The sequence below is a fragment of the Fundulus heteroclitus genome, chromosome 12 (assembly GCF_011125445.2).
Source record: "Fundulus heteroclitus isolate FHET01 chromosome 12, MU-UCD_Fhet_4.1, whole genome shotgun sequence".
NCBI lineage: Eukaryota > Metazoa > Chordata > Actinopteri > Cyprinodontiformes > Fundulidae > Fundulus > Fundulus heteroclitus.
Window position 1 is genome coordinate 17,477,784 of NC_046372.1, and position 13,702 is coordinate 17,491,485.

Sequence of the window (13,702 nt, forward strand, 5' to 3'; positions counted from 1 at the left end):
AGAAGACCTTCCAACCTAAGACACGGAGCTCATCACCAAATACTGTAGAAATCAAAGAAACTAGTGGAAACATGCAGCAGGTTGGTCACTAAGTAAGGGTTTGCTGATAAAATGGCAATTAAGATTTGATTTTTTTTTCAGTGATTATTGAGAAGCGTATAAACAATAATAAACATAGTTTTTGTAAATAACAAAAATATTTTTTTTCTAAATTAATGCCCCTTTTATCTTTGCTTCATTGTCTTGAGAGATGCCATCTCATTTTATTTTTTTAAAACACAAACTATTTCAAATTTACCAAGGGTAGGAACGATTTTGGCCTTAACTTTAAGTATTTGTTTATTAAACACAAGTCATGTAATTGGAAATTTGAGCATGAACATGCTTTTTCTGAAATAAATGAAACCTTAAAGGACCAATAAGCAATTTCTCACCACTAGGTGGAGCTTGAGCGCTGTCTGTAGACCAAAACAAGACCTGTTTCAAGCTACGCCTGTCTTTACCTCTCTCCAACACTCGGCACCCATTTCCCCTGGCCGATCCTGCAACTTATATTCAGGTGTGACTTATATATCAAATTTAAATGCCAATTCATATTGACCAGCATGAATCAAGGAGTAAACATTACCATCTATAGCCAAAAGAGGGTTGTGGATGCAGCTGTGTAATTTAAAGGCATACTATGCAACATTTTTCAGTTAATTAATATGTTCCATACCGTTTTGGATGATTAAATCAGTCATTTCAGGTTGAACTAAGGTTTTCTCGGCCGCCCTGGTGGTCTGTGGGGGAAATACCGCACTTGCAATTGCAGGAGCAGTCGGCCCGCAGTCACAGGCTCAGTAGTCTCGTGTGCATCACGAGAGTCGGTCTTGCTTTACGGCGAGAACTGCTACACGCCCGCAGTGAAAGGTGTGCTCGTTGGTAGCGCAGTGGCGATATTTGTGCAGTTATCATGGCGGAACCAGCGAGAAAACAGCGAAAGCCCATGTTGGAGCAGGCAAGAAAGAGGAAAAGGGCTCTGGACAGAGAGAGGAGTCGTACAGGGGTGAACATAGAAGGCTGCAAGGCTGACGCGGACCTCGCGTTTCTGCTGATGCGATTGTAAGTAACATTGTAGGGTTTCCCTCACGCTACCGCCTCGCCGACATTCCAAAAAAATAATAATAAAAAAATAAAACTAACTCGATATGCGCGCCGCTCCGCTCAGCCGGTCAGCGGTGCAAAGTTTGTTTTCTCCGCTCCGCTCCGCTCCGCTCAGCCGGTCAAATAAACATGCAAGTATATCGAGTTTTATTATTATTATTGTTATTATTATAATAATCTTTTTTTATGTTGGCGAGACGCTACCGCGGCGGCGGCGGCTGCGGCTTGGCGAGGCGGTGGCGGTAGCGTCTCGCCAACATAAAAAAAAATAATAATAATAATAATAATAATAATAATAAAACTGGCGAGGCGGCGGCGGTCGCGGCTTGGCGAGGCGGCGGCGACCGCCTCGCCAAGATAGCGCTGCAAGAAGCTTGATGTTCATACCTTCACTGTGTTAGTCATTGTTTGTACTGCCGTTTTTTCCACTTTTCGTTGCGTTCGCCTGTCTGCTAAGCTCAAAACAACCGCGCCTGGCTTGACGGAGGAACCAGAACAGCTGAGCATCTTTACAACAGTGCACTTTTACTTTCGCCCTCTTGGGGGAGCCTCGCTGGAAAATCAACCCCGGTTGCATAGTATACCTTTAATAAGTTGCTGTACCAGGTTAAATGTCAGTTTTTAGTCTTGGATTGTGTGAAATTAAAGTCTAAATAAATGCGTATAGTCCGGTGCGTTTTTTTCCTCTTTATGACACATTTTTTTGACTGATGAGATTTATATATTTAGTCCGAAAAATATGGTAAAGGTTTTTTTTTTTTTTTTTGGGGGGGGGGGGGGGTTACGCTACTTTAACTGCCCTAGATAAATTACCTAAAACCCAGTCAGCATTATTAGATGCAACTAACTCTGAGGACCATGTGTTCAACGATACTCTAAAATCCAAAAGTGCATATTTAAAACGATGGCGTTTGTCATGAAGCAACTCTGCAACAGCTCATGTCTTCAATTCAATATAATCATTTCCTTCTATAGACTTAAGTTTTATTCTTCAAAACACTCAATCACATGAAACCACTGCGCCAGAACCTCTAAAAAAGGTGCCAACTAAACTTCCCAAACAGATAAGAAAACTCACTTCTCCTTTTCAATCTCCATGGACAGGCGTTTCATGTCAGTATCTTTGAAGTCAAAACTGAGATTCTCCCTGCTGAAGTTCAGGTCTTGAGGGACGCTGTCAGATGGAAGTCCAGGTGACTAAAATACAAAGAAGAATAAAAGACGAGTTTTCAATCAATAAAAGGCAGGACAATAAGGAAGAACTAACTCATGGATCAAAGTGACACAACTGCATCAAAAAACCCATAAAGATTGAAACACAAAAACAATGCGCTGCAAAAACAACATAACATAATATATGCATCGACATGCCCTGAAATTCAGATACAATTAAAATGAACTTTTCGACCTCAGAGTGGACTGATTAAAGCTGCTACCATGCTGTTTCCCATCATGCCACGTATGCTGGTGAATTACAAAGCGTGTGTCAAACCGATTCAACCCTGAGGAAATGAAAAGGATTTAGCAGCATATCAAGCCTTGTCATGTCAGTCATCTTAGAATGTGGGTAGTTTTTGATGCAGTTCCTTTCCAAATGACGCATGTGAAATGGGGTCAAGGCTGTGGAGTTCATTGTGTTTAGCAGCATCAGGATGGAGTATGTTACTTCTAACCCCTCCCGTACCAGAGCCTTACTCCACACACATCTAATACTTGTGCCTGAAGGAGGTGGTGCCCAGCAGACCTGGGGACGTGAGTGGGATGATGGCTTGGGCTCCTAGAAAAGGTAGATAAATGCTAAATAAGCTAACTAGATGCTAAGGTAATAAATCGCTAACCTGGAAATTTATTGAAAGATCGCAAAGCTCACTATTCCAACTCCAATTCAGTACAGAGGATTGTACGAGACAGAGCTGCTTTTATACCGGACAGCGGCAGAGCCACTGACTTCAGTTTTTCTGAGTGACGTCACAATATCTTTTGGGTGGCCAATACCTGATTCAAAATTCAAATGCAGTACGCTCATTAACATGAGGAGGGCGCCACACAGACAGACGACTTTAGACGACTATAGGACATCCATGTATAAAGTTTATTAGGGGTTAGTTATTTTCTAAACGGTATACATCATTGCAAAATCAACTTTTTGAGCTTTTAACTGTTATGATGCTATACCTTCATACAAATAAGTGCTATTTTACTTTATTCATGCATGTCTGATTAATTCATGTAAAATCTGCTCTCTGAACAGCAGCCCCTTCCTGTACAGGAAAACAAGGGCCAATGAACGGTGTACGATGAGCTGTCATGACCTGCCCCCCTTCAGGAAGTACCTACCTGGACCGCGGCGTCCCTGCCCAGTAATCCACATAACCAACAAGTGGTGGTGAGAGGCAGAGGGCGATATTTTCTATATTAGGCTCTTTTACCACCTGATCTGCACAGCCCCAGCAACTGGTCTATTTTGATACCGTGACGCAGCGGCTCTAGGGGGACACCACGTGGGGGGGTGGCGGCGCCACTGTGAAGGCAAACTTCTTTCTTTTGGGTTGGAAGAATTGCACCAGAAAAATAATATTTTGCGATTAATGAATACTCCGTAGAGCCAAAGGCAATATTTTATCATACATGTGCCTATAGTTGACTTTGAAAGATTAAAAAAAAGCATGATATTGAAGCTTTAAGGATCAACTGACCATCTAGGAAGGATATTTTATTGTTCTGAGTCCCTCGAAGTGGTCAGACAATTGTTAGGATAGAATTATTTAGAGAGTGGGTCAGGACTATAGTTTCACTTATAGTCAAAAAGCATCCTGTTTTTCAAGGTGAGTAAATCCTCATTTTTGCAGAGATTTTTATTACTGCCGGGGTTTTGGCTGTGATGTATACTGTATATGTATTGCATATGGTGAGGGAGCTCTATGGTGCTGATACTCATAGAATAGCATTTTTAAAAACATCCTGGGCTGCCCAATTTAGCTTGGGATCAAATTATATATATTCTCTAGTGTTCAACGCAAAGTAAGGTAATGGTGGGGCATTCTTTACCTAAGGCAGCAGATCTTCCTATGTCATAGAAGGGCAATAGTGTGACAGGGGTATAAAAAAGGGAAAACTGTAAATTTGGTGATACATTATGGATACAGAATTTATCCATTTTAGATAGATAGATAGATGGTTGCCATCTCTGTATCCATTCTGTGTGTACATGTGTACAAGCAGATGACTGTAATGTGTGGGTTTTTAGCATGTTGGGAGCTCTTGCGTAGGCAGACTTGTATGCAGCCTGGCCTCATACAAGTATCACGAGCTTAGTTTGGCTCTGAACGGTTACCTCAGCCCATGTCGGTATGTGTATGTCAGAGTGTCTGCTTATCTCATAAAATGTATGCCTTCATGTTGCCAAATAGTGAGGAGTGCAGAAATGGAAACAATACCTCTGCTCAAACAAGAAATAATCAATCTGCATTTGTTTTGGACATTTATCCGTTTTCCAAACCCACTTAGTTCTGCTCGGGGTTGCAGGGCAGCTGGGGCGTATCCAGGCTGTCATTAGATGAAAGGTGGGGGGCAGAAAAGATCACTAGTTCATTACATGGGTCAATAAAGAGACAAACAACTGTGAAGAGAAACACTCAAACCTATTGTCGACTTAGAATTACCAATTGACCCAACATACAGGTTTCTGTACGGTAGAGAGAGAAAAAAAAGATGGACGTGGTCACATCGGGATAGAGTATAAACAACTGAAAACAGTTTGCATACCTGGGATTAAAACTAGAAAAACTAAAAAATCTTCCAAGTCCAGTCTGGTCTTATTTTTTTCTACTGAGGCCTTCCTCTTTTTCTCATAAACATAAACATGAACGCAGTTTGCTTTTTGCAACTCTCAGCCATGTTCAAAGTATGCGGTGACAGCCATGGAGCTACAATGAGCGGCTAACACCGAAGCTAACTGGATACATAAATATTAGAAGTGCACAGCCAGCAAATGGAAACTAACAAGGAACGTTCCCTTTGGGCCATTTCTCCTTTGAAATATATGACAAATTATGAACCCTAATCAAACCCTAATAACAACTCTTGGCAACCTCTTAATAGTAGGTATGATTTATTGGAGTCATCTAAGCACTTTTTCTCAGCGTAAACTGCAAGTAGAATCTAGAAAATAACCTCAAAACAGAAGATTCCTCTGACAGGAACAAACTGAGATATTTTTGGCACATCTTGTGGCAGATGTTGTCATTTAATACCCAAAGTGGTCAGGTACAAAACACCCCTTAGCCATATCGTTGCTTTGTACAAAATGGTAAAGGGACAAAATGTGATGCAGTGGTTTCATGCTTCTTGGCTAACAATGACACCTCAGTTAGGTTGCACACACACATATCTAAATACTGTCTGCATTGCAAAGTCTAACATGCCCTCGGTCGGTTACCGTGTAGATGGCCTTGCTGGTAATCTCCAGCAGTTTGTGCTTTGCCCTGCGTTCTGAATCCCTGGCTTCTTGCAGGTCCTGCTTCAGCTGCTCAGCCTCTTTAGCCCTGATAAACAGACAGAAAATGTAACACATTAATCCACCTCCCAGACTTAAGAAACTATATAACAACTATATAACACAAACAAAACATAATTAAAACAGTGATTTGGAGACGTCTTACCCAGGTGTTAAGTGCAAAACACCGCAGGGCAATTTTTTCAAACTTCTTTTTTTTCCAATTAGTGTGTAAACAGAGATGCAATGGTGTATTTTTACCCAGTAATTATGTTTTTTTTCCCCCCCTTTTGCTCATTTTCCTGAACACTCAGGAGTTCCTCGCTGGTGTGGGTGAGCTATGTGCCTCGAGCATTTGAGTGGATGTAGTCATTTACATGTTGAGTGGCGCAGGTTTAAATTTTCCCTGCTGCAGAAAAGTGCTCATCCAGAAATTGCAGCTACGCCCAAGTGGTTAATGGTGCCTTTTTGAAATGATTGCCTAATAAACCGTGGAGTAGACGCTGTGAAGTGATATTGGTGATAGCATGTGTACTGTTTTGCTATGAACTGGAAGTGATTGTCATTTATCGAGGTTTATTGAGAAGTGACTGAAACTCTCGCCATTTCAAGTCAAGATGGGATGCTGTACTTTTTTTCCACTGATCCCATCTCTTGCAGAAATAAATACTTTGTCAGAAAAGGGATAAAAATATGACAATTTTATGGATAAAAGATAATTTATTAAAATCTCCCAGCATTAATCGATGTTAGAAGTTGCAAGGTGTTTAACCGGATGCTTTTTGAAATAGGTTATTGAAAATTATTTAGCATTTCTTACTATTTGACTTGGCTTGTTGTTCTGTGCGTATAGAACAGTGAATATCCACAGACGTGCAGAGCAGACTTGACGTGAAGCAGAGCGTTCGGGTAAGCTTCATATTAACTCAAAAGCATCAGGATGGTGCGTGAGCTGTATGAGTTATTTAGGAATTAACTTTTCAAGCGTCTTTCTTTGAAGGGTTTGCATTTTAAAATATATGGAGGAAAGAAACTCTTGGAAAGTTAATACGAAAAGGGAACCAGTTATTTAAAGATGTAACAGCACTGCATGTTTTGGGTGCATATGTTTGAAAAAGAAATAATAAGACTATATCTGACTATAAATTGTGTTTCCAGCATTGAGAAGGACACAACTGTTGCCAAATCCAAACATATACTTTTAAAGTTACTTAAGCAAGGATGACACACTTTATATTCCACTACCCAGTCCTTTGTTCTCCTCCCCACCTCCTTTCTGACTCCTCAGCCATCTTGAGTGCTCGCATCTCAGCCTCCAGCATCTTCTGTTCCATAATGCGGCGCTCTTCCTGGCCACGTATGGCGGTCACTTTGATGCGCTGCATCTCTGTCTCGGCCTCGGCAGCTTTCTGGGCCAACAGCTTGGCCTCCTCCTCTGCAATCTGGGCCTTTTCAGCCAGCAGGTCTGCCGTCTGTTCTGAGCGCAGCTGGAGAAGGAAGTGGGGAAAAAGAGAGAGTTCACATCAGCAGGAGGAAGTAAAAGAAAACAGACTGGTAAAAAAACAAAAAAAAAAACAAATGACATTTGAAGAAAACTGGAGAGTGCAGGATGGGAGTAAATAAGAAAATGGAGCAGATTTCTAAAGTAATTTGAAAACGACTTTATTATTATCACTTAATCTTTAACGCATGCCCTGTTAGGGAAATTTGTTTAATTGGGAGTTGCATCTTTTTTTATTAATTAATCTTTTATTTATACAGTTTAGTCCCTTGAGACTCGGTAGCTACATTTACATGCACAAAACTTCACGATCGGATTACAATGTATTCAGATTAAATAATCGAATTGTAACATTTTTATGGACACACAATCAATTATTCCGATCATAATGTGTGTGTATTCGCCTGGCTTTATTCAGAATAGAACCTCTCTGACATGCGGTTATCAAATTCCCCTAAAAAAAAAACAGAAGAAGTACTTCCATCTTTGCTAAACAACAAAAAATATTAAACAAAGCAGTATTAAATGAGTTTGTTTGTCTCTAGCGTGCCCAGGCTGGACTTGCACCAGATTCTAATTACGGTTGAAATGTTACTGAGTAAGCAGCAATTTTGAGCTCTTTTATTTTTTCGAACAGAAAGGGTTAAACGAAAGCCCGACAGTTTTGCTACCAGACGTATTTCCATCACTCACCAATGCGGAAATACGTCAAGTTTACGTCAGGCACACATGCACACTCGGATCAGTTTGCCACATTCGGAATAACTTGATCCTGACAAGCGCTTACATGCATGCTGATCAGATTATCAATCGGCATAAACCACCCCTCTCATTCGGAATACAATTTCATTTTGATTGAGCTTAATCTGATCACAATATTCCGATTGGCGTGTTTACATGATGCATTTTTATTCTGATCGACCCTTAATTCCGAATACTTTTGTCCATATAACCGTAGCTATTGTCTCATTTACAAGACAGACCTGTTCGAACACATACAATTACAAGTTTACAACAGCAATAACAAATTAAAAACTGTCCCAACATATGGTTTAAAAGTTCATGACAAAAGTAACATATGTACAAATGTCTAAATAAAACAAGTACAATTTCCTATAGACCCCATCTCCAGTCGTTTTAATAAAACTCCAAGTGTGACCAGACTGGACGACTTCAGGTCCTGCTGAAGTGGGCTCCAGCTGGAGAAGGCCTTTTAACACAACTCTGTGTGAACTGCTGGAACAATGAAGGAAACATAGCTCGGCGAGTGGAGAAAGTTTGTTTTGGGTCTAAAACGTCGAGCCAAGTATGGTGGCAATCCTAGCATATGTTAAGATAATTTAGCTGTGATTGTCTAGGGGAATTATATTATCAATATAACTGGCTGTGAGTTAGCTCGGGGTGGGTGGATTAGTATTATCCTTCATTTATTGAATCGCTCAATATACCGCAATATTGATTTCAGCCCATATAGCCCAGCCCTACCATGTGCTACTAACGCTGCGTGGAATTCAGTTTTGATGGCTTCTCATGCTTTAAACCCTTCTTTGATGTGTCATTACAAACAAAATGACAAGTCTTGGATTGAGGAAACCCATTTGAAACCTACTAGTGCCTCGTTGGCCATGTGAGCCTCGTCCTGCAGCTGAATGAGCCTCCTCTCCAGCTTGTCCCTGGCTCTCTCCGCTTCTTCGCGCAGCTGCTTTTCCCTCTGCAGACGCTGTCGCTCTACCTGCATGGCACAAACATAGAAGACCGGTAAAAAAAAAATGCTCTTATGTAATATTTACAAGACACATATAAACACAAGTAAATAAATAACCTATTTCACTGTGTTTTCGTGCGGCTGCAGACGAAAGTAGACACGTAAGTAAAATACAAGTTGTGAAAATATTTTCTAACAAAAAACGAATAGCACATGCAAAGCAATCTAACTTGAATGTGTGTAAAAGAATAGATTGGACACAATATGATTGTAGGACTGCAGCGTTTGAATAAAATTGGGCAAATTAAAGTAAATTTAAGTATTTCTCTGCTATAAATGGTGATAAAAATAAAAGGATCCCCAAAGTTAGTGGAATGCACTCTGGGAATAAGAGAATCTCCACACATTGCATGTGCACGGAGGCATTAAAAGGAACTCAATATTGCCTTCATTTTCTTCTGCTTTGCTTGGTTAAACCTGACTGGTGTGCACGTCCACACCATGAGAGTTTCAGGGACTTTGATTGCGTGGGAAAATTGGAATAAGACCCCCCCAGAAGTTCATCATGCAGTAACAACTGTAGAAACGACCACTTCTCTTTGGTTTGCTTGATAGTTCGCTCGCTTTGCACCGGGTTTCGCTTACAAGCGAGCCGAGATTCGCATCTTCAGATGGACCAGAGTTTGTGTGTTTGCTTTGGGCCAGATTTTAGAAGAAGTCTCACACCTAGCCCAAAGAAAGCGGGCTGCAGGAGGTAACGGACTCTGGGGCTTTTTAAGTGGACTGAGCACCTGTGGTGTAATAGAGTCCAAAGATTTAAGTGATGCATTTAACAAGTTCAACCCCCCCCTTGACTTTCTGCCATCATACCTGCTTTCTGGCCCTCTCTTCTCTGGCCTGGGCCTTCATCTGCTGGACTTCCAGAGAGTCCACTCGACGGCGGCGCATAAACAGGTCGTGGTTCCCTATGCACAGCTGCAAGATCTAAAAAAAAGTGGAATAAACACCAAAAACAGCTTAAAATCACACCGGCAAAGTTATTTTGGGAACCGATGTACTTCTGCTGAGCTTACCAGTTTGTTGACCCTTAGTCGCGAAGAGTTGAACTTGAAGATATCGGTTTTCTTGTCCAGAGGTTTGATGGTAAACTAAACAGTAAGAGATACCAGAATTGTTCTGTTTTTTTCTTTCAGGAAATATATATTTTTATCAGTCTGATAAACAAAGCTGCCGTTTTGGAATCAAACTGTTACCTCTGAATTTCTCTCAATAAAATAATGAATTAAGGATAACATGGGTTAACTGCAGATTGGCCCACCTCCTTGTCGCTGTAGGATATGTTGCGGATCTCGTTCCATGGGAAGGAGATCTTGGGCGTCAGCTTGTTTTCCGGTTCGTAGATATGCAGACCAAGGGCGTCCACTCCCAGCAGAAGATCTGTTCCTTTTTTATTCTGCACAACATCGGAAGAAATAAAGATTTTTTTTCCTACCCAACACAAGCAAGCAGCTGTGAGACCACCGTCCCAGCCAACCTTCATTTGTTACCTGGATTAGACAGAGGCAGCGTTTCAGCATTCCTGCTTTCCAAAACTATTTGCCAGAATCGAGCGGAACAACCCAGCTACCAGTGTGGATAATGTCTCTGCTTGTTTGCTTGAAAATAGTAAATTTGCTAAGCTGAGTCTTGGAAAGTCTTAGCCCTTGCCCAAATGCGTTTCACATTTTGTTTCTTTGCTACTTAACTCTAGATTACTTTTCTTTATAACTTTTGATGTCTTCACTATGTAGCTACAATGAGGAAAGTAATAAGGACAAGCCCTGGAATGACAAAGCTGTGTCCAAACGTCATTCATTGACTGGTAGAGTATGGATACCTAAAACTGTTCAGTATTTAACTTGCATTTTCTTAAGAGATGAGGATAGGGTGTGTTGCAGAAACAGCTTATAATAACAGCTCGGTTCTGCTGACACATCTCCTAATTGTTTGTATTGGTTTCAGGGTTCTAAAACCTTTTTAGCTTCAAATGTCCCTTTTTAGCTTTTTAGCTTCAAATGTCCCTATCAGGATATTTTTCTGGGATGAACCCGGACACAGCACGCACACACAGAGTCAGTTCTTATGGGTGAGTTTATTGAAGAGTGTAGCAGGTGAATGACGTGGAACCAGAGTCTTACAGCTGACGAGGGTGTAGAGCACAGAAGCTGGCCGGCAGGAGGCGTGTAACGTAACTGTCCGGGAGGAACATCGGAGGCGTTGAGCTTGAGACCAGAACTTGAGCGGCGTGGACTTGAAAGCAGAACATCGGCGGCGTGGAACTGAGACCAGAACATCAGCGGCGTGGAACTGAGACCAGAACATCAGCGGCGTGGGCTTGAGACCAGAACCGCAGCGGCGTGGGCTTGAAAACAGAACATCAGCGGCGTGGAACTAAGACCAGAACATCACCGGCGTGGGCTTGAGACCAGAACCGCAGCGGTGTGGGCTTGAGAGCTGAGCTGGAGCTGGGCAGTGACTGAAACAAAACACAGTTGGAAAGAAAAACCTCTGACAGGAACTGAACGGGAGTGAACGCTATGGACCGGCGACAGGAACAGAAAGAGGTGAGTCTTATAAAGCGGTGGAACCAGGTGGAAGCAATTGTGGGTTAATTGCAGCCTGTCAGGTGGAACCGATCAGGCTGCGCAGGAACGAGAGAGAAGGAGAGAGGCTCAGCATGCAGCCTTCAAGCTGCATCCTGACAGTACCCCCCCCCCCCCCCCCCCCCCCCCCCCAAGGCCGGACACCGGACGGCCCAGAATCTCCACGCTGGGTGGGTGGAGGGAGCCTAGGAAGGCGGGCAAGAGTCAAAACTGAGAGACCAAAGAGCCAGCAAACACCAAAGGGACCAGAGAACACAGGGAACCGAAGGGACCAGAGAACACGGGGAACCAAAGGGGCTAGAGAACACTAGGGGACCTAGGAACTAGAGAACACTAGGGGACCTAGGAACTAGAGAACACTGGGGGAACCAAGGAGCTAGAGAACACTGATGTGCCAGAGCACAATTAGGGCGCGGCACATCAGGGAAAGGTACGAGCGCCCGACAGCGCCGGGGGAAAGAGCGAGCGCCCGACAGCACCGGGGGAAAGAGCGAGCGCTTGACAGCGCCGGGGGAAAGAGCGAGCGCTTGACAGCGCCGGGGGAAAGAGCGGGCGCAACACAGCGCCAAAGGGAAAGAACGGGCGCAACACAGCGCCAAAGGGAAAGAACGGGCGTACGGAAACGCCAAGTAACGGGCGTACGGAAACGCCAAGGAACGGGCGTACGGAAACGCCAAGGAACGGGCGTACGGAAACGCCAAGGAACGGGCGTACAGAAACGCCAAAGGGGAAGGAACCGGCGTACACAATGCCAAAGGGGAAGGAACGGGCGCACGACAGCACCAAAGGAGAGGAACGGGCCAACGGCAGCGCTAAGGAAGGTAACAGGCGTATGAAACGCCAAGGGGGAAAGGACAGGCGGACTGACACGTCAGAGCTCAACAGCGCAAGAAAACACTGGAGCACAACTAACGTACAGAGACACCGGGGGAAAGGAACGGGCGTGCGAAAACGCCAAGAGCAAGGAACGGGCGTATGGGAACGCCAAGGGCAAGGAACGGGCGTATGGGAACGCCAAGGGCAAGGAACGGGCGTATGGGAACGCCAAGGGCAAGGAACGGGCGTATGGGAACGCCAAGGGCAAGGAACGGGCGCACGGGAACGCCAAGGGGGCAAGGACAGGCGGACCGACACGTCGGAGCTCAACAGCGCAAGGAAACGCTGGAGCACCACTAACGTACAGAGACGCCGGGGGTAAGGAACGGGCGTGCGAAAACGCCAAGAGCAAGGAACGGGCGTATGGGAACGCCAAGGGCAAGGAACGGGCGTATGGGAACGCCAAGGGCAAGGAACGGGCGTATGGGAACGCCAAGGGCAAGGAACGGGCGCACGGGAACGCCAAGGGGGCAAGGACAGGCGGACTGACACGCCGGAGCTCAACAGCGCAAGGAAACGCTGGAGCACCACTAACGTACAGAGACGCCGGGGGTAAGGAACGGGCGTGCAAAAACGCCAAGAGCAAGGTACAGGCGGGCCATGACACTAGGGCTCTACAGCGTATAGAAACGCTGGAGCACAACTGGTGTATGGTTACCCCTGGGGAAAGAACTGACGTATGGGAACGTCAGGGGAAGCAAGAACGAAGGCGTCCTAACACGCCAGAAAACACGAACGGAGGGCGTCCTAACATGCCAGGGAACACGAACGGAGGACGTCCTAACACGCCAGGGAACCGAGGAAAACGTAAACGCCAGGAACCAGAGGGTGAGCTAGACAGCAACCGGCCAGGCGTGCCAGAGAGCTCTGGCAGTAACCTGCGGCGCCAGCAACGACACACAGACACTCAAGGGTAAAGCAACAAAACTTAACTTAACAAATACAGAACTAAGGCTAGAGCGGCAGGGCCAGACAGAGACTACGGGGTCAAGACAGAGACTACAGGGTCGAGACAGAGACTACAGGGTCGAGACAGAGACTACAGGGACGAGACAGAGACTACAGGGACGAGACAGAGACTACAGGGACGAGACAGGGACTACAGGGACGAGACAGAGACTACAGGGACGAGACAGGGACTACAGTGTCTAAACCTGAAAAACTAGAAGACCCTGAAGGGAACAAAACACTAAAATAAAACTATAAGACAAGCAAAGAGGGAGATGAGGGCAAGTACAGCTAAACTAGAGAAAAAAAATAGATAACTAAAGCTAGAAATAAGAGCGCAGGGAAATTCCAGAAGTCTAAGGTAAGAACTGAAAGCAAAACTCGGAGGA

General features: G+C 44.2%; 1 protein-coding gene across 2 annotated transcripts in view; it reads right to left on the reverse strand.

Moving 5' to 3' along the window:
* The window catches only part of nf2a (neurofibromin 2a (merlin)), a 51,178-nt gene that overhangs the window by 12,339 nt on the left and 25,137 nt on the right, over nt 1-13,702 (reverse strand). For both annotated transcript variants that reach the window (XM_036144107.1, XM_036144108.1), the window contains exons 8-14: nt 10,166-10,300; nt 9,921-9,995; nt 9,718-9,831; nt 8,752-8,874; nt 6,911-7,128; nt 5,585-5,690; nt 2,225-2,343 (exon numbers count right to left, since the gene is read on the reverse strand). In XM_036144107.1, the coding sequence (XP_036000000.1) occupies nt 2,225-2,343; nt 5,585-5,690; nt 6,911-7,128; nt 8,752-8,874; nt 9,718-9,831; nt 9,921-9,995; nt 10,166-10,300 (890 nt within the window). The remainder of the gene's footprint in view (nt 1-2,224; nt 2,344-5,584; nt 5,691-6,910; nt 7,129-8,751; nt 8,875-9,717; nt 9,832-9,920; nt 9,996-10,165; nt 10,301-13,702) is intronic.